General features: G+C 36.2%; 1 protein-coding gene across 1 annotated transcript in view; it reads right to left on the bottom strand.

Moving 5' to 3' along the window:
• Positions 1-19,491, bottom strand: part of LOC117342218 (neuroligin-2-like) — a 54,799-nt gene extending 35,308 nt beyond the window's left edge. Inside the window, exons 1-2 of the mRNA XM_033904271.1 lie at positions 19,347-19,491; positions 12,155-12,343 (exon numbers count right to left, since the gene is read on the bottom strand). Coding sequence (XP_033760162.1) covers positions 12,155-12,343; positions 19,347-19,467 — 310 coding nt within the window. The 5' untranslated portion in view covers positions 19,468-19,491. The remainder of the gene's footprint in view (positions 1-12,154; positions 12,344-19,346) is intronic.
• Between the last annotated feature and the right edge of the window lie 2,375 nt (positions 19,492-21,866).

Genomic DNA, 21,866 nt, shown 5'->3' with positions numbered 1-21,866 from the left:
AGTTTTAATGTTGTTATAAATCTATATTTAAACAGTTTAAAAGTTTAGTATGTCTGCAATGTTAGTTAAACGCCCTCAGGAGCCTTAGAGAATACCTTTATCTTTTCGATTTATTTCCTGTTTTGTATTTGATATTCATCATTTTGCGGTACCCTAAAATAATAAACCTGCCTTTATGAAACTTTCGCATGCAATATCTGTACATTTCGGCTGAAACTATAATAGTCTATTGTTTATCTACAGATGACGACGTTTATTCTATACGGCACTGGTCGGAAGTTGTCGCTTTGTATTAAAGCTTTTACATCTCAAGTGGAATACGATATTGAACAATTCCTTCTCTGTAATATGTCTACCGAGTATATTATACAGATCGTATAATTTTGTAATTCTACCAATTTCCAAGTCTACGTGAAAGTTCCAAGACACTTATTCAGACAGATAAGAAAATAATAAGGCAATTTTAGTAAAATAAATTTTGACGGATTAAAAAAAAAAAAAAAAAAAAGAACAATTACCATATACATTTAAATCCATACCGACAGAATGAGTTCATTCAGTCAAATTCTATGTTTATTATCGCTCTTGTGGTACACGTTGTGCTCGTCACAACTTGCTATACAGTTTCTGCCTTGTGATGAAGTGAATGTGTGGTTTTGTTATCACGAGAATTTGTTTTCATTAAAAATATATACATACATGTATATATATACGGAAGATGTGAGAGGAAGATGTATCATATCGAGAGGGTATATTGTACTTGATTAATTAATTGCTTGTTTTTCTTTATTGTTTTGTTTTAATTTGTTATCTTAATACATGTCTTGCATGGTGCTTTCCATTTTGTCGTCGTGCCAAACGCACTGTATCAAATATGTCTATCACTTAAAGAAAGAAAGCATACATGTATTGTATTTTGTGATATTTCTAAAGCTTTTGATCGGGTGATGCATAAGGGCTTGTACATTAAGTTAAAATCTTCTGGAATTAGCGGGGAGTTCTTGGCTTGGTTAAAGATTATTTCTATAAAAAAAAGCTAAAAGTTTGTGTAAATGAGTCCTTTTCGAGTTTGGGTTCTATTGATACAGGAGTTCCACAGGGTTCTATCCTAGGTCCTTCATTATTCTTGATCTATATAAACGATATCGCCGATGTCTTTGACTCTGCATCACGTCTTTTCGCTGACGATACTTCTCTTCAATGCTCTTCTGCTTCCTGTCTTGACATTCAAACTATCCTAAACAGAGACCTTGAATCTTTAAACTGATGGGCAAAAACTTGGTTAATAACATTAAATCCCGATTAAACTGATGCTCTTTTTATCTCAAATAGTAATGCTATCGACGAATAAGTTGAATTAGAATTTAACGGTAATATTTCAGACTTTACGGATCGTCACAAGCATTTAGGCGTTACTTTTACAGTTGTGTGATCGCACAACGTTCCAAAAAACATCGTGCGCACACCGTGCAGACATCGTGCGCACACATGTGCGATGTGCGATACAAACCGCACAACTGTGCGATGTAAACCGCACAGCTAACGATAAGGGTTATAAATATTACGGAATAACTAGTTATACGAAAAGATATATGATGGTCGCTTTTATATATACGTGCTGCATAACAATTGTTTTCATTCATGGAACATGCATGACCTGTTAATTTTTGCCATTTAAGTACCGTCATTTTGTCTCGCAAGTATTCGTGATGTTTTCGACGGCCTGGTGATACATCTACATGTATACATGTACCAGAATGGTAGACGGACATCACTACGATTATTTATCTTACTTAATACATACATTACATATATTATGTATTTTTAAACACAACAGAAATGTTTCTATTCACATTTCTTCGACTCACCAAGGCCTAGTTATGTCCTCGACGACGTCCGAGCAAATTATATAAAGTTCTTTAATAATCATTTAGATTACTTATTTAACTATACATCGGTATTTAGTTTCATTCCTAATAATTATTGCATATATTTCACCAAAAATATGATAATTAGCTGCCTCGTAAAATGTTAATCGTTGTATATCTTTTACAATCGTTCAACACCTTTAAATAATTAGATGACGCGTTCCTCATTTTATATCGACCACGATACATATCGCACATGTACAAATGTACCGTTCCAATCGCCCATCGTGCGCACATTTTCATGCACGATCTGTATCGCATATCGTACGCACATCGCACATCGTGGAACGTTGTGCGATCACATATTGGTTTGTTTTCGTTTAACGTCCTATTAACAGCCAGGGTCATTTAAGGACGTGCCAGGTTTTGGAGGTGGAGGAAAGCCGGAGTACCCGGAGAAAAACCACCGGCCTACGGTCAGTACCTAGCAACTGCCCCACGTAGGTTTCGAACTCGCAACCCAGAGGTGGAGGGCTAGTGATAAAGTGTCGGACACCTTAACCACTCGGCCACCGCGGCCCCTTTGCGATCACATAACTGTAGTTCGAGTGGCAAATGGGGGGGGGGGGGGGGGGGGGGGGGGGGGGGGGGGGGAACATATTAAAACAATATATTCTTCAGTTATGAAGAAAATAAATATCTTGAATAAATTGATATCTTCGAGAAGAAAAAGAAAAAAAAACTGCAGCTCTTTTATAAATGCATAATCATCAAACACCTGAATATCTTTCTTCATTACTCCCCTCTACAGTACAAGATCGTGTTGGCTATTAACTAAGAAATATGGGAAACTATATAATCCCTTTTTACAAGTTATCATCAACAAATTCTTCTTTTTTACCTTTTTCCCTTCGTTGTTGTAATAACCTCGAAAAATCTGTAAAGTCATCAATATCGCTTAACGTATTCAAACAATTCTTAAAACCCGTTGTTGCTTTTTCTCCTTCATATTTTTACATGGGGGATCGTAAATTAAATATTAAACATACGAAGCTGAGATATCAATGTAGTTCTCTTAACTACGACCTATTCCGGAATAACCTTGTGGAAACCCCTAGCTGTTCATGTGGATATATATGTGAAAATGCGCATCACTTTTTCTTTCAATGTAGCCTTTATACTGTTGAGAGAAACGTCCTGATGCAACACCTGAACAATATGAATTTAGAAATACCTTGTGATTTAGATTTATTTTTATTCGGTAACGAAGATTTATCATTTGAGTGTAATTCAGAAATATTCTTGGATGTCCATACTTTCATCAAAACTAGCAATAGATTCAAATAATAAAAAGACTGACTTATTCTCTTCCCTTCTTTTCTTCCCTTTCTCCTCACCCTTCCGTTTCTCCTCATCCCTTTCTCTCTCCCTCTCCAACCCTATTCACTCCCATTTTCTCTTTTTCTCCCTCCAACAAAATGGTTTAATAATGTTATGTATAATATACCAATTGCATAGTCTTCTTTATTTTGTACATTATTAAGGAAACAGTGGTCACATAACTTGTAATAACTTGTACCCAATCCGTTTGTAAACGTTTTGGAATAAAACATGTTTAAACTAAGGTTAACTAGGCACACAGATTGTGAATATTGACAAGTTTGAGCCGGTGTTAAGTGGACACACACCTTAATGCTAATTACCTGGATCCTGTCCATTCTATCACAATTTTACGTTTTTAATTGTGTTTTTGATATAAATAACTTTACTCCTACGATGAATACGACTTCCGCTGGATCCTATTTATGTCTATATATACTGTATATATACATGTAAATGCTGTTGCCTCATACATTACTTCGATCGTAAAATTTTACTACGAATCAAACGTGACTATAACTATAGATTTCGTATTCATTAAACGTTGATTTCTTCCTATAACCAGTGAAATTAGTTTAAGATATAGCGATACCGCTGTCTATGCCATAAAAATGTTATATAGATAGATGTTTACTGGTTTTATAAGCTACAATTATATGTTTATATCGGCTGATGTGTGTAAACAATACGTCACCAAGACAACCGAATGGAATCACGTGAGTTTGTGCGGCGCGTGCGGTAACGTATTTTCTTGAAAGACCTACCGAATGGTAGTGTGTAGAAGACATGATTGCGGACAATTACCCACGTCGATCTTTCTTTCCAATGGATAGATGCACACGTAGATAGACCATTTTTCGATATACCTGATCATTTAATCATTTCACACAAAATACCGATATTGACTGTGTGTCCTTTTTACACGTGTAACACCTCACAGTACCGATAGTGTGTCTGTGTGTCCTATTCACACGTGTGACACATGACAGTACCGATAGTGTGTCTGTGTGTCCTCTTTACACGTGTGACACCTGACAGTTACATGTAGTAAGGCAGCTCGGAAGAAATTGCAGAATGAAATATACGTTTGTTGTTATTCGGAGCAACATGTACTTTATGTTGGCATAAATGACTTATGGCGTCTTAAACCGTGTCATTCTATTAAAACGATAAAAAAACACTTGGAATGTTACGGAACACGGTGCTCCGTGGCGTCATCAAGCGAGGCGATACTTGTCGTTATAGACTTGTTCTAGCGGCAGTTAGTATCCGTCGGAGACAATTATGGTATAACAGGCATGGCTCTATTCCTGTAGAGCCTCTCTCTGCCGACAAATACTCTTGTTCTACTCCCATCTTCTGGTCCCTTACAATCTAATTTAGACTGGAGAACGACAATTTTTACATTAATTCTGCAAGGTAATTTTACGAAAATGAAGTCAAAAGCGGATATTAATTTTCAAATGTATTCCTTCCGACAACTTTCTAATTTAACTTAGTTTTCATGCAGAGAGATGAATTGTGCAGCGTTTTAGCGTACTTTCTGAAACCTTTTTTATTTTTATTTTAATTGACATTACACGTTTAACAGAATAAATCGCTCTCTTTTAGGTTCCTAACGCGAATAGGCAAACTGTGTTTTCCTTTTGATGATTAATATTTTATTGATTCCAAGATTCATGACAACTTAACATCATAGCATTGCCAAATATAATATGATGGCAGATAAGATTGTAGATGTCTGGTTTCGTTTATTCAATATAGCATATCAACATCGACGTGGCTCATCAGATGTATGGAACTTTTAGATTTTGATAAAAAATGAAATAAAATAGAACAAGTGTGAATTCATTTTTTTCTTAAAATGACACAATACGGTTTGTTTCTACCCTTTAACACATAACACCATCACAACATCTATGTGTATGTTTAACATGTAGCTGTGTGCTGGTACACCATACAAGTCCTTATCTACATGTAAGATAGATAACATAATCAATCATAGAAAAAATCCCTTGATATTTATCAGAAACTCAACCTAATAACATAGCTTATGCTCTCGTACAAGTTCTCGAGATCGTATCAGACTTGTCTAAGGGTGAGCGTATGCAACAGAACCGGAAGTGACTTTAGTGCACGCGCCATGCCTAATTAGGTCCCGTAATTTGGGTTACAAACTAACCATTATAGCCTGCTGTACCTGTACTATAAGATGAAGCGACGCATGCCCAGTAAATTAGATAAGAATCGAATCATTAGCGTGGTACACATTAAATAAAGGCTGACTTTGACGATAGTTTGAGGGATCAAGCTGTCACGACATGCTGGTCTAACTCACAGTCGAGGTCACTTAGCCCGAGATTCATACTAATGGACCGGAAAAACATGGCTGTCACACTGGCTTCTTAATGATATATACTACCTTAATGTATCAAAATATAGTTCACGCATTAATGTTGAAGATAAAATTATATGCTACATTACACCTGTGGTTTTAGTTAAAGTTGTATGCTACCTTACACTCGTGGCTTGTGTTAAGGTTGTATGCTACTTTACACTTGCGGTTTGTGTTAAGGTTGTATGCTACTTTACACTCGTGGCTTGTGTTAAGGTTGTATGCTACTTTACACTCGTGGCTTGTGTTAAGGTTGTATGCTACCTTACACTCGCGACTTGTGTTAAGGTTGTATTCTACTTTACACTTGTGTTTTGTCTTTAAGTTGTATTCTACGGTTATATGCTCCCTTGTAATTTATGTTAAGGCTGTATGCTCCCTTGTGATTTATGTTAAGGTTGTATGCTCCCTTGTGATTTATGTTAAGGCTGTATGCTCCCTTGTAATTTATGTTAAGGCTGTATGCTCCCTTGTGATTTATGTTAAGGCTGTATGCTCCCTTGTGATTTGTGTTAAGGCTGTATGCTCCCTTGTGATTTGTGTTAAGGCTGTATGCTCCCTTGTGATTTGTGTTAAGGCTGTATGCTCCCTTGTGATTTGTGTTAAGGCTGTATGCTCCCTTGTGATTTGTGTTAAGGCTGTATGCTCCCTTGTGATTTGTGTTAAGGCTGTATGCTCCCTTGTGATTTGTGTTAAGGTTGTATGCTCCCTTGTAATTTATGTTAAGGTTGTATGCTCCCTTGTGATTTGTGTTAAGGCTGTATGCTCCCTTGTGCTTTGTGTTAAGGTTGTATGCTCCCTTGTGATTTGTGTTAAGGCTGTATGCTCCCTTGTAATTTATGTTAAGGCTGTATGCTCCCTTGTGCTTTGTGTTAAGGCTGTATGCTCCCTTGTGCTTTGTGTTAAGGCTGTATGCTCCCTTGTGATTTGTGTTAAGGTTGTATGCTCCCTTGTGATTTGTGTTAAGGCTGTATGCTCCCTTGTGATTGTGTTAAGGCTATAGACTATCTGACACCGTACGCTACCCCACAGTGTTATATTATGTTTAAAGCGTTACCTATAAGTATGTATGTGTAGTATAATAGATATTTATATATTTTTGTTCATGCTGGATTGAGGTAACGTCCTTATATACTATTTATATTTAGTTGTTTGGGATGTAAGGGTATTATTTAAATTTGTGTTAGAGTTAGGGCTACATGCTACATCTATCGTTATGCACGTGATTTGCGTACGATGTAGTAATATATGGTTCCTTTTACAAATATTCTAATCAACAATATATGAGCACTGGATTGTCACTAAAACATAGTAAAATAATATTTCTTCCTTAAGACTCGTGAATCGGATGATGTTTAAGAATGTACAGTTAAAATATAAACATGTAATTAGCACAGCGGAAAAAAAGATGGACATAGCTTCAAGCAGAGATGGAAAATTTATATCATATCAATTATCAAGGACAAAATCAGATTTTATTTCTTTAAAATATGTAAAAGAGCCTTGAAATGATCATTGGATTTGTATGACTTATAGGAGGTAACTCATTAAGCAAAGCTGTTTTCGCTTCAGCTGAAATATCTACGTACAATTTACAATTCGGTATTTGGACATTCAGATACAAGCAATGCACAAAAATAGTTATGCACATGCTTTTCACACGTACATGTGCTTATACTAAACACTCAGGTTACATAATATGTATATACATCTGCATGCGCGTACACACACACACACACACACACACACACACACATATATATATTTGAATCAATTGGTACATGTGGGTCTGTTTGAATCCATGCTCATTTAAATTTGTTTGAGACCTTTAAGCATGAGAAGATCAGCAGTGTTGCTGTTCCACATTGCCTGATGACAAGTTCAATGAGTTGTTCAATGATACCACCAGCGATGAGTGTGTATGTTATATACGACCATTATACATGGCGGTACTGAAGTTCTACAATCCGACATTTTGGTAACTTCAAAGAGGTCTGGAATTGTTTACACATCAACACCGCGATCAACAACTGTATGCTAATGAGAATTGGAAGGGCGACGTATGGAATGGTTTTGAGCCAGAGCTCTAGGGAGTGCTCTCTACCGAGTATTCCTCACAATCGTATCTCAAAGACAGAAGGCCCTGAATACTTTGCCGATGATTGCTGATTTCGTATCTCCCATGAGCCTCTCCTCCAATGGCGCTCGATAGCGGTGACATTATGTCTGCATTAAAACGCAGAGTTATCACTGCGCAGCGTCATGAGTAATGGACAAGCCTGATGTAGACCGTCAATAGGTATTCTATTTCATTGATTTAGACAAATAGCTAGACCTAACACCTACCTAAATCGCATAATTCCACTTTTCGTTTTTTGTTTCCAATTTCGTGTCTATAAGCTTAAAAGACATCGATCTAAGTAAATCTGGAAAATCAGTGTGTGAAAATCTAGTAAAACTCGTTTATCAACAGATTTCCAGGCTACAATTTGTTGGTTGACACGGTATCGTGTCGAAAATTAGCTACCTACGAGGACGGTGGGAGAAACGAAAGGTCTAGCGCGCGATTTCATGGTATCAATCAAATCACATTATACAATGTATGTATATAGATATATTTTATCGATAACGCCAATTTGTAGATAAAACACATATATATTAGACATATTCTATAAAGTAGAAGGGGAAAGGTATTAAAACGACTCTCAATCATATCCATTAAACGGTTATGTCTTCTGTTAAATAGTAAAATGGATTTAAGATACAGTGATACACGAGAAAGTCGAATTGTGTCACGTGGTTGCGAATGACGCGTCCTCGCAGCCCAGTGATATAATGCTTCCTTGTAGGACCTACTGAATGGGTTTTTTTTTTAAAGGACGATTGCGAACACTTTGAATTTCAGTAATTAAAGGATTTTGTTATGGTATGTTTTTAAGACAATATTACGTATGATGATATTGTACAGTTGTAATGACTTTAAAAGGCTGCTTTATCTGAAAAGAAAATCTACAGTATACGTGTAAATTATACTTCTATGGCAGATTTCTTTCTGGCATAATTCCTTTATAAAGAGAAAAATTACAATTGTTATACGAACCTTTTTTAAATATACGCATTCCAATGTTTAAACAAATGGATTGAACAAAAAAAAAAAACAAGGGAGGGTGGACCATTCGCATTTAGGCCTATTGATATCGGTACCGTGCATGTGCAGTTTTTTGGTGTCGGTCATCCCTGTCAAATGTTCGTTGATTTTTTTAATTATACTGAACGGATACAAACACTTATGACGAGAAATACAAGTCACGTCAACTCTCTAACCAAACGACGTATTGTGCTATACGCAATGGAGTTACGCACGTGCATTAGTAAGACAGACGTTATGACGTCACCAATATCACGCCCATGTGTTTATATACGCTATTCAGTGCGGGTGGTTTAAATGTCAAACTCGCGTTCACACGTGCTTTGCATTTTCAAATGTTATGGCCGCCATGAATTAACTCATTAATGTTAATGAAGCACAGTGTGACTCTGACATTCAATCTATTCAGAACAGTGGATTTTACCTGTTGGAGACATCATCATTTTTTTAGCAACTGAAATTGAACATTTAAGCAATTAATTGATCATAAAAACAAAAAGAAAACAAAACGTCGGTTACTTTCGAAAGCCAAGGGTTCCATTTTTGGTACATCTGTATACTAGATATATTTGTTGTACCCATGGACATTTGTGCTTGCTTGGATTTGATGTGAAAACCTGACCAATCGCTATGTAAGATATGCCCGTTGAAGATAAAACGAGAGTTACCATCCATAAGTGGAATGCGTTCTGTTATATTACTTGGGTACACCATTTATATTTACCCGTTATTTTAAGGTCATATATATGTACGCATGCTTCTAAAATATCAACCTACTTACACACCATCAAACATAAACTGATGACGTATGCGTGAAACGTAACTGGTCATACGGATTTTAGGAAATCGTTTTCACGGTGATAACCCGTACACCGGAAATTGGTACTAAGTAACTGGAGAAGGAATGACACACATGTAGGGTTTGCAAAGACTTGTAGTGTTCTATCCATTGACACCATTTTGTAGCTATTTCCCCCCTCAAAGACAGTATATGTATTATCCTTAGATCCCGTATATTAAGCATTTTCTGAAAAAAAGATTTGTGTTTAAGTACTGCAAACATGATTCCCGGTACCGTACGCACAGCGTCAGTTGACGACGAAGCCTGGTAACATATTACGTGTTATCTGGGTGTGTATAATGGTTTATAAGTCTGTATGTATGCCCGGTGGTTTTGTTGTCATTATGAATCCTTTACCAGGAAGGAATAAATTGACCAGGTGTACGGGTCTGATCATTACTGTGCATGTACGACACATTGATTAAAGCAAAACACAATTGACTTTCAGTACCTGGCATGTACATGCATATAAGACACGAGTCAATCGTATAAATACGACATTATCATTATCCTCAGGGGGGGGGGGGGGGGGGGGGGGGGGGGGGGGGTCTCAAGGATACATATAATGATTTGTCCTCAGTTGTGATCGGTACTAGGCAACATGCGCAATTTTGGACACAAAAATGTCTTATACAGAGGATATCAGTGACATATACGGGTCACATATATAAAGGGTTTCAAAGGGACAATTAGTATTTACGGTGTAAATGCATAAAATACTGATTAGTACCAATTTCCGGTGTACGGGTATACCCAGTGGTACTGATACACGCGTTACAAGAAAAAAACATGTTTAATTACAAATACACGTGTATTGGGTTGTAAACTTTATCATGAAATTGTAATTTTCCAATCAAAATATATTTCTTATAATAATAAGCATAGTATGCATTAAATATAACTACATCTACTTTCTGATTATAATCACCGGACTTGTTTTACTCTCAAATACATGTAGGTTGATCGGCAATGTTTAAATCGTAATCTGAAAATAATGTTCATGGATCAACATCTAGCTGAGTATACATCCTGTATTGTATGAACTATTTCTATCAGCTGTAGGTCTATTGCATCAAACTAAATCAAATTTCACATCAGCTTTATAATATTTGTCAAAAGGAAATGTCATTTTGTTACAGTAATGTATAAGGCTATTTAATATCAAAGGTCTTGTCCTTTGTCAGATTGTTATAGTTATGTATAAGGTCAAGGTCATGTCCTTTGTCAGATTGTTATAGTTATGTATAAGGTCAAGGTCATGTCCTTTGTCAGATTGTTATAGTTATGTATAAGGTCAAGGTCATGTCCTTTGTAAGATTGTTACAGTTATGTATAAGGTCAAGGTCATGTCCTTTGTTAGATTGTTACAGTTATGTATAAGGTCAATGTCATGTCCTTTGTAAGATTGTTACAGTTATGTATAAGGTCAAGGTCATGTCCTTTGTTAGATTGTTACAGTTATGTATAAGGTCAAGGTCATGTCCTTTGCTAGATTGTTACAGTTATGTATAAGGTCAAGGTCATGTCCTTTGTTAGATTGTTATAGTTATGTATCAGGCAGCGTTACATCAAGGTCACGCCCGTTGTCAGAATGTTACAATTATATCTAAGGTCAAGGTCATGCCCTTCAGGTATAACCCGGATGAGATTAAAGTTAACGTCTGGCCACAGTTTAGCTAAACGGAGATACAATTCCCTCATGTATGTATCTTATGTTTCTCTGAAGCTGTCATTTATCAGAATGGTTGTTTACATTTCAAAAGTTAGTCATATAGTAACTGGGTAGTACTCCTCAGTGATTTTACTAACAATACATATGCATTACTTCACGACTTGATCATTATAGTGTTTATATTCTTTTTTTATCCCAAGAACTTTGATTGATCAATGCTAGGTAAGTAGGGTGGCCACATATAGCTTCAACAGGACGTGCTTGGTATATGTTGATATGCCTAGTAGTTAATTGTCGCCAGCCTAAATGTGTGACTTAACCTGGATTTGACCTAGATTTGTATGGCGGGTGTTATCTATTTGACCTAGATATTTATGACGGGTATCGTCGATTTGACCTAGATTTGTATGACGGGCGTTGTCGATTTGACCTAGATTTGTTTGACGGGTGTTGTCAATTTGACAAAGATTTGTATGACTGGTGTTGTTGATTCGACCTATATTTATATGACGGGTGTTGTCAATTTGACCTAAATTTGTATAATGGGTGTTATCGATGAAGACGACAGTTATTCTCCCCTGAACACCGCATTTTAGTGTCCTTGTACTTTTTTAGGAGTCTTAATTTAATGTTTTTATTTTGTTTATATATTTTTCGCTGGTTTGATCGATTTTAAGTTTGAATGATGTAATGGTTATTATGTCTGTTTGGGTAAGTATTGTTGAACATTCTATCAGCAGATAAAGTCTTTATGTTATCGGTATTCTTTGCTGTCTTATTTTTAGAAGTAAAACCTTTGTTTTAATGGTCCTTGGTGATGGATTTATGCGGAATGATAAACCACACTTACTGTCGTCAGCCATTGGGGACAGCAGGAGGAGATTCACCAACGCCGCTCCATATCCGTGACCAAATAAGGTAATACGCTTGACGTCACCACCAAATTCACCAATGTTGGAGTTAAGCCAGGTCAATACAGCCAGGAGGTCCAGTAAGGCGTAGTTACCATTAGCGTTGTTGTCCTCGGTACTCAGAAATCCTGAAACCAAGATAAAAAATAAAACACCCGTGTAAACTATTGATATTCTGCCATACACATTTACTTTATATGTTCAGATTAAACGGGCAACCATTAAATATCCTCTATTTATTTTTAACCAATATTTCTCATGTTCGTCGAGACTCGAGTATAAGTTGATTGATGGAAGGAGACAACTACTCATGTTCCCTAGCCACAACAAGGGCAATACCTGTTTCATTTTACCGACATAGACAAGTACGATGATATTAACAGTGCCCTTCATTTTGTTGTTTCTCTGTACACATATGCACAGTGTCTTCTACGAAGAATCTCGGGATGACATCTCGTGAGGGATCGAGACTTTATCGCGTGCGGTAGTTGTTTTGTCTCATGATCAAATGGTGTATATATATGTGTGTGTATATACATATCAGCCAGTCAAACACATTGAGGCTAAGCAAAGCTCGACCTTTTTATGGAAAAGATATTCAGATTTTTTTTTAAAGTTGTCAAAACATATTTTGAAATGCTCCCAATCGGACTCGTTTATAACACTGACTGATTCCGAAACAGTCGTGTTGGTAATAGGTACGGCATACACATAGTAAGAAATATCAATAAATCCTACATCTTATCATCTGACTGGGAATTTATATCTATGAACGGTGCAGTGTTTTATATAAGTGAGTGTATCGCTAAAGATATTAACCTCTCCTCCGAGTGCAATAAGCTTATGTAGTCATCAGTGTTGACCGATTCTATTAGAGAAATCCCGTTATATTCTGTGTCAGAAATGCAGATCGTAGCTAAGACTGCATTACCAGATCTAACTGTTGTGTACTTATCTCATCCCCTAGAGGAATACAAAGCGATATGTGTTTGTAACAGGCGTTCAGGGGGTTCAACAATCTTAAACACTCACCGTCGATAATATCTGCGCGGATATAATATCAACATGTCCTCTATATATACTTCCGAACTGAAGTCTTTCCAAAATTAGTACAGACGGGAAATATTACTAATGTAGACATTGTCTGGTAGCAACATTTCCTGTAGTGAGGTAACAAGAGGTATTCATTTAAATTACTTCCTTCTCTTTTGATAATATTGATACATATGTAGGTTTCTAAATTCATAATATAAGCGTTGCCTTAATGCGGAAGAGTATCCTTCAACGGCGCATGCGTATAGGTGGTAACCCTGTAAAAAGTCAATTACAGCAAGCGTCAATGTCTGGGACACGATGTAGTGTATTCTACAATGTGCACCTCTCGTTAAAGACCGATCTGTTTTCGGTTCTCTCTAACAGGGTTTTAGGGTGAGTAGGATTGCCGTTTGATCTTCGTTAGTCCTCGTCGACAGAGTGACATCGTTGTTGGAGAAGATAATGTGATTGTGCCATTACCTAGGAGGGTGTACATGTACATGATATAAAAAGTCTGTTCACAATGAGAGACAACTTTACATTTACGCCAATGTATAGAGTCGTATGATAATGTTTGGTCACTATTCGTCACGTGATACCACGTGGGCATCCCAAGGACACGTTTTGTGCCGTCGGAAAGAAATGGAAATATTATGCAAGGTGATAAACTTATGAATTTATAAGAATGCTTACTGGCTGTGAATTCGCCATTATTTGACGGTGTGATTAAGTTAAAACAGATCACTTAAAAGATGTTCAATAAAGTTCGTCAACCTTGCAAAGGTTCAATAACACTCCTACAAAACAGATGCTTGCGTCGATGGTTTTGAACACCATGTAGCTGAAAGGTTCAGTCTACAGTTTATCCAAGCCAATTAAATGAATTTCTTCTGGATGTTTTCAATAGTAAAACGAAAACTAAAATACCTTATCAAACTTCTCACACATGCTGCCAATATAAAAACCGAGAATACAACAAATAAAACCTTCCTTCCAATAATGTTCTTGGTTATAAAACATATCAAATAACAGCACACTCCCACTAACAAATCTATTTAACACCTCCCCAATAGTAAATGTTATCACGCGTGACATCTGTTACAAAATGTACATACATATAAAACATACATTGGATTGATGTCTCACCATCCTTATCCAGCCACTTGTAGTTTATAGTACAGCTAGGTTGATGTGATGTCATCACTATTACCTGATAGAATTGTCAATATGTTGAGCTAGGTCTCTTATCAAAAATTGTTCTGATAAATAACTCCAAGGGCAATATTACGTGTCTCAATTGAAGTCTACACACGAAAAACAATATATATTTTTGAATATGATTTTGAATTATTTATTAGTTTAGAAACAAACCGCTTATTAGAGTGATTGTATTTTGATACTCTTACATCATCATTGATGCAGTGAATGGATTACTGATGCCATTGTAGATTCCTTTTTACTAGATAGAACCTTTCCTAACTTTTCACTGTCACCCTATCACAAAATTTAACAATCTGTTTTTATATTAACTCACACTGAATCTAACAACTGTGTATCGTCTCACCTAACATATCACACCCAAAGTCTGATATTAAATACTATACTATTAATTACATTTGTGTGCTAGCAGATCACAGCCTAAGTTATACTAATTGATTGGAATTTTCATTTCCTGATATGAATCTAAAAATGATGTACGGAAATCTATTTTTAATATCGCCTCTCTCAGTTATAACTGTAACGTTTTATGCTGAGTACAGTGTGAATCCAGTGACGCATCCAATATTTGTCTCTCATTTAGTAAAAAGTGTATACTTCCTAAAATTAAACTCCATCGATGTTGTGTTAGGATACAGAATCCCGTGTACCAAGAGTGCAAGAAATGTAAATGGTATGCTTTCTACTACCAGGAAAATATTCAGATTGCTTTAACTGATATGGAGCCCTCTTTGCTGGTGCCTCGATTGGCCATATAAACGGCGAATATTGATTGTAAACATGTAAAAATTCCTATCAACCGATCCATATCGAATTAATTCTATCAAATACAATGATAAGGATTTGTTAGGTATTGTTAAAGACGTATTACAGTAAGCTGTATTTTCCATCTTTTTTTTTTTTTTTTTACGTTTTGCGTCTGTAAAAAAAAAAAAAAAAAATGTCTCGAGTACAATAATGCTTTTCACATTGGTTTATGAGCTATTTGATCACTTTACGTTGATACAGTTTTTTTTAAGTAATATGCAGTAATTATGAGAAAAAAATACAATAAAGTTATGAACGTTAAGTGATGGGCATATCAATCAAGGATTTAGAAAAAAAAATGATCAAAGAATATTTCCGGATCTGCGTATTTTATTGGTGTTTCTAATTTGATTTGATTTTAGTCTTTTATTTCGGTATTACAATATTCACCAAAACCACCCTGAAGCCTCTCTTTAATTTCTGGATAGTCAATCGGTAGTATTTAGAAATAATGTTGCATTTCCATACCTACTTCGCAAGTGATATTTTATCGTTCGAGCTGAAAGTTCCTGGATTATTTTGAATTTTACATTATGTGTATCAATGGAAGATTGGTGAGGAATGTTAACGAGTTTTGATGAGATACCTCGTTGATTTCTACGTTAAGATAAACACTACTCTGAGATACCGGTGTTACTGTGCCCTTGAACTCAGATCATTATTCACTCCTTTATCATGGAATGAAATACACGTTGACACCTCATTTATCAAATTTGCTATAGATAAATGAAGAACAGAAAATTGATTGATACGCATGTACTTGTTTATGGCGTATATATTGGATGAGAGGAGGAATTTAATACAAAAAAAAATAAGAAGAAATAAAAAAAGAAGAAATAATAATAAAAAAAACAAAAAAGCAAAACCTTTTAACATTGACATGGAGAATTTTACATCAGTACAGATGTTATTGATTTCACAAGTAATGACTTTTTGACGAGTTTAATCATGAATATTACATAATCACGAGAATTATATTGATAACTGGAGAAGCAAGCATAGAAATATACTTTTGATTTTTCACCTTGAAATATTGCGACGATCACAGATCCATTTCACTATGGAAACAACAGTCTTACTCCGTGTATGGTAGTGAGTCGTTATTTATACATAACCTTATCAAAGTGTTACTATAACGAAACAATTCACATCCATGTTGATAGCACGTGCGTAAGGTAATGATTAACGGCCGAGGACTAATTTGCTGGTATTCTTAGCGACCAGGATTGTCATTAATATAACGATAAGTTTGTACATGTGCAGTAATAGGACATGTGCTCTCTCAAAACCAATAATTTACGAAGGAACTGTTTTGAATACACCTAATCAGCGGGATGTTAAATGACAAAACATGTATTTACGTACACGATCCTGATATGTTTACTCATCAGCTTGCTGTAATTATCTCAGGTTTGTTTTAAAGACATATCGAAGAAAATAAATAAGATGGTAACACTTATCTTACCAGATACCAAACCCTATTACATCGTAAAAATATTACTCCGCGACATAAGATTATATCAGTATGTTGATCTTAGTGTCACCGTTTTCACCGACACATGTTGGCGTATATTTCGGCAGGATATGTAGATTACCTGTCACCTACAAAACTCCCTTTCGCTCTGTATTGATCGGAACACATGTACGGTCGCTGAAGCATGCCTGGTAATTTCAAAGTTACTCGATACGCAGATACAAAGCACAGTTACGTTAATGCCGAAACTGCACGGCCTCTTCCGTTTTAGAAAGCCGGAAAATCTATTTGCAAAGCTCCAGAACGGTGAAAGGTTTTTCAAGTAATTCTAAAGATACGAATACGTTTTACTCGTTAGGAAATTCGCATATTTCTTCCGGTTGCCTGTGATCTGGAGTAAATGGAGCTGACGGTCTAACGGATGGCCATCACTACACTTAGTTTTTGCCCATTAAGACATATGATCCTTATTTCCCGTAGGTTCCATCTGACCTTTACAGATACAGTGTAAGGTTTCCCCCGCGGAAGGTCACCCAAGTGGTTCGTTTATCCCACAGGTAGAAACACGAACTGCTAACAGTACTTTCGTCATCAACCGAACGGTAGTAATTAGTCCGAGATAACAGAATGGTTTACCGCCACGGAAACAGCGGTACTAATTGGTAACCCTATAACATTTTGAAGGGTGTATTTTTGACGTGGAAAAGCACTTTATAATTGACATGATCGTTGAAAAAGATTTTGGGTAGAATGGTTGAGATTTTTTATGAATCTGATTCAATATATTATGCATATATACTTTTGAAACACGGGAACGATTTGAAACTAGGAGCTGAGGTAATTAGGTATTCTTGCATTTCTCTAAGTACGCCTGAACAACTAAGTGTAATCAAGGTTGCAGTGATTTGACATAAATCTTCTGTCTAAATCAGTTACATACATCAACACACCAACATCTGATTTAGTGGTTTTTTGTCTTGTTTTTGTTTTTGTACAGTGCTCATCAATTGTTAGCATTTAAAAAGTACGTCTGAGCGGGCTGTTAGTAGGTTTTCACACTACCATCATTATAATATATTGATATAGGTTATTCATACATTAAGTAACTGTAACCCTTTTTGTGTATAGAGCAGCATATCGACTAAATAGGAATTAGACGTGCATGTCATAAAGTAAATTCCGAATATGTTTACAAATTTTCAGACATTATAAACAGTGTGTACCGCATGAAGATGAAAACTTTGATCATTGGTTAAAGCGTTCGGAACACATACATATAAATATTCGTAGTTGTTCCAAAAATGGACTATTTGACTCGTGCACAGCCAAAGTTAATTGCAGTAAACTATCTCAGAACACAAAACGACAGAACCGGACGAGTATCTGTGGAATCTAAAATCATTATCTGCCGTTTTGATGATAATGTTTTGATAAAAAACCGGAATATTTTCAAAATGCAACTCTATTTTAAATTTTCAAGAGGTATTTAGTATCATGTTATTTGAATTCTGTATTATAGCTTTTGGCGAGGTTTGTACATCGCTCTCCCAATTTTGTAAATAATGCTTGTACAGTATATGTTTGATAACTTACATTCTACAGTATACTGAACATCTCATAATCATTAAGTAACGCAAATCACATCAATTTTAAAACATTTTAGTAAAACTTACAAGTTACATACGACTGATTCGTCATCGACAATATAATGACGGGGCGGAAGGCTATACAGTATAATAACGGGGCGGAAGGCTATACAGTATAATAACGGGGCGGAAGGCTATACAATATAATAACGGGGCGGAAGGCTATACAGTATAATAACGGGGCGGAAGGCTATACAGTATAATAACGGGGCGGAAGGCTATACAGTATAATAACGGGGCGGAAGGATATACAGTATAATAACGGGGCGGAAGGCTATACAGTATAATAACGGGGCGGAAGGCTATACAGTATAATAACGGGGCGGAAGGCTATACAGTATAATAACGGGGCGGAAGGCTATACAGTATAATAACGGGGCGGAAGGCTATACAGTATAATAACGGGGCGGAAGGCTATACAGTATAATAACGGGGCGGAAGGCTATACAGTATAATAACGGGGCGAAAGGCTATACAGTATAATAACGGGGCGAAAGGCTATACAGTATAATATCTATTTGCATCCCTTATCAGTAACTTGTTACCAATACGTTTTCATTCTTGTTCTACTGATATTTGTACTCTGTACACAGATCTCCATATATCACAAAATTTGGAGTTGTACATTTTAACCATAAATATAAGAATAAGTGTAAATGTCAATGCTCACGTTTAAATGTAAATAAATGTATGGATTTTACAATCTTGTCAAATAAATAGTATTCCGAATACCAATCCAAAGTTATTTACTGTCACGTGATAGTTTAAAACAGACGGGCCATTCATATCTTTACAACGTTTGTATGAATACTGTCTGTCGTCTCCGCGCATTAATCTGACACAACAGAACCAGATGGATACAAAAAAAATCAAAACCACAGGTATAAATAGTATCTTCATGAACGGATCAGTGTGGTGTTGTTTTACATGTGATTCAATGTTAAATCTTACCAAGAACTCCAAGTCTGTAATTGACCGTCACAACGATTACCTCCCCATAACTGGCAAGGACACTTCCGTCGTAGGCGTTTCCGGTTCCGATGTCATAAGATTCGCCGTGGACAAATACCATGACTGGGAGGGGTGTCGTGTCGTTCCATTCTGTCAAAGACAAATAATAAGATATATATTCAACTCGTATAATCTAAAAACAAGCTTATTTAGTCTGAGAAGAATAAATCAAAAGACTGCATAAGCAATTTATTAACATATGTTCAAAATACAACTGTAGTCTGCCCACATTTCTCACCTGTACCATGCAAGTAGGCAAAACACATACATACAACGGTACACAACACTTAATTGTATTTCAAGGTAACGATTGTCTTAATATCCAAATTGATTTGATTTAGAAACGTTATAATATGATATAAATATTAATTAATAGGCAAGCCCATGTTGATTAGTACAAGTCTGCACTATACGCTAGCCGAAGCTGTCATGACTACAACGATATATATCCGCGTTACTTATAAAGGCGTTAGCGACAAAGAGATGAGAAACACATTTCAATTCATCCTATCAGCAAAACTGAAGGTATGACGTATTAAGAACTTATCAAAATACATTTAGCTACTAACAAGTGGAGCATCAATTAGCGACCGGTATGTGGTCAACCTCTTTTAATTTGTTACAGATACAGGAACTATATTTTCTCTCCGAACGCAAGCAGATTCTTGAAAGGATATTATTGTTAAACGTAATTTAATTAAGCCCAAACAGATGTCCATCTTCCCCTTATCTGTTTGAGGTGCTCACCCCTGCTTGACCGCACGATCGAAATTATCTGACGGTGAATACGATGTACATGCGTTCGACAGACACGTCGGTCAATGTTTCGGACAATCGTATCAATAACTGACCTCAATGACCACCCAGTGGACCGAATTAGACTTTATGCGACATCTGGTCACTTCTGTAGCTATTCTGATTCTATCATTGAACAAATAAATGTTGGTCTTTGGATTCTAGTGAAGTTCACCACAAATATTACTAGATCGAAGACTTTAAAAAAGAACAATCTAGGATAAAACAACCAATTTCAAACTGCATGCAGCAGCCACTCTATACACTCCGCCACTACTCAGCCTTGATAAATAGTATGAACGGTCGATTAACAGACATTGATACTAGGATATGATGCAATCTTAGTACAGTAGTAGTATACGCATCGCTTCCAAAGTCATGTAGATGTCAGAACAGGTTTAGAAAAATACGTAAAAATATGAATGGCCGTACCCTGTTACCTATAACAATTCTCTAAGGTATATTTCTCTCACATTGCTTATGTAATTTATTCACGATGAAGTGTACTCGATTGCACTAGACAATATATATCAATTCTATCATGAGCAGGTATACTCGTGGTATCTATATATGACTCCAGCTTTCCCTTGGGTTTCTTCCCACAAAAACTATATTTAGCGAAATTTAAGTAAATCATAATGAAATCCGAGACCCAAGGCATGTCCGCTTTCTCCTGTCGATTTAAACTGGCATGGAAACAAGAAGCGTTAGACAAGCATATTAATTATTTAGATAGTCTTCGTATGAAAATGTAAATATATATCAAAATAGTCCAATGGGGGAGACTGTTTATACAGAAAAAATACAAATCACAGGGAACCACAGCTTCCCGCCACGTACAGATGATGTATGTGTCTAGATGATGATCCATTTATCTCGATAAAACTGTATTTTAAGAAAAAAATGGATTTAGCTTGGCTACATCGGAGCGAATAAAGATCCGATCTTTATAAGATATGCCTAGACAATGCTTTCTGGTTGGATCCTAACAGTGCATACTCATTTTTTGCTTGTAGTACTTTACGAAACTCAGATACGACTTATTTTAGGGCTATAACGGTGACAGATGGCGTTCTCTGTTGCATAATCGTCAGATCCATATATCATTATGTGTGTGTACTTGTAATTTACGAAATAAATATACAGAGCTAAGTAAATATTTAGAAAGAAAATGAGATTGCTATGCAGAGTTGTTTGCTTGCAACCCATCAGATCGAGAGTGGTGGTTTCATTTTATAAATGAGGTCGTGGCTAGGCTAAGCTTACGTTAGCATCTATCAGAAAGCATTGCGTGGAATGTATTCTGTTTTAAATGAAATATCATCCCGTATTAGCATGCGTTGCCCATGTATTGGTCTCGAGAAACCATTGCAGGCGTTATAGGTTTAGGATTGGTCTCGTTACCTATTGACTACGTCCGGTCAGACTGTTGGAGGCGAATGTCACTTAAACCAACTGGACAGTCACTTAAGTCGTTTCTGAAATTAAGTTATTGATGTTCTTATGCAGCAATTCTGTTTAAAAATCTCCTTGATTCTCCTAGCTTATTTACGAGCTGTTTGATTGCCAGAGGAGACAGCTTCTATGTCGATGAGATTCAGACCAATCTAGAATATTAACAAGCATCTATACTGTGAATGCATATTTACTAGTACCCAATTAGGG

Source organism: Pecten maximus, chromosome 14 (genome assembly GCF_902652985.1).
Source record: "Pecten maximus chromosome 14, xPecMax1.1, whole genome shotgun sequence".
NCBI classification, from domain to species: domain Eukaryota; kingdom Metazoa; phylum Mollusca; class Bivalvia; order Pectinida; family Pectinidae; genus Pecten; species Pecten maximus.
The sequence above is the reverse complement of the archived record's forward strand: the minus strand, read 5'-3'. Positions and strand labels throughout refer to the sequence as shown.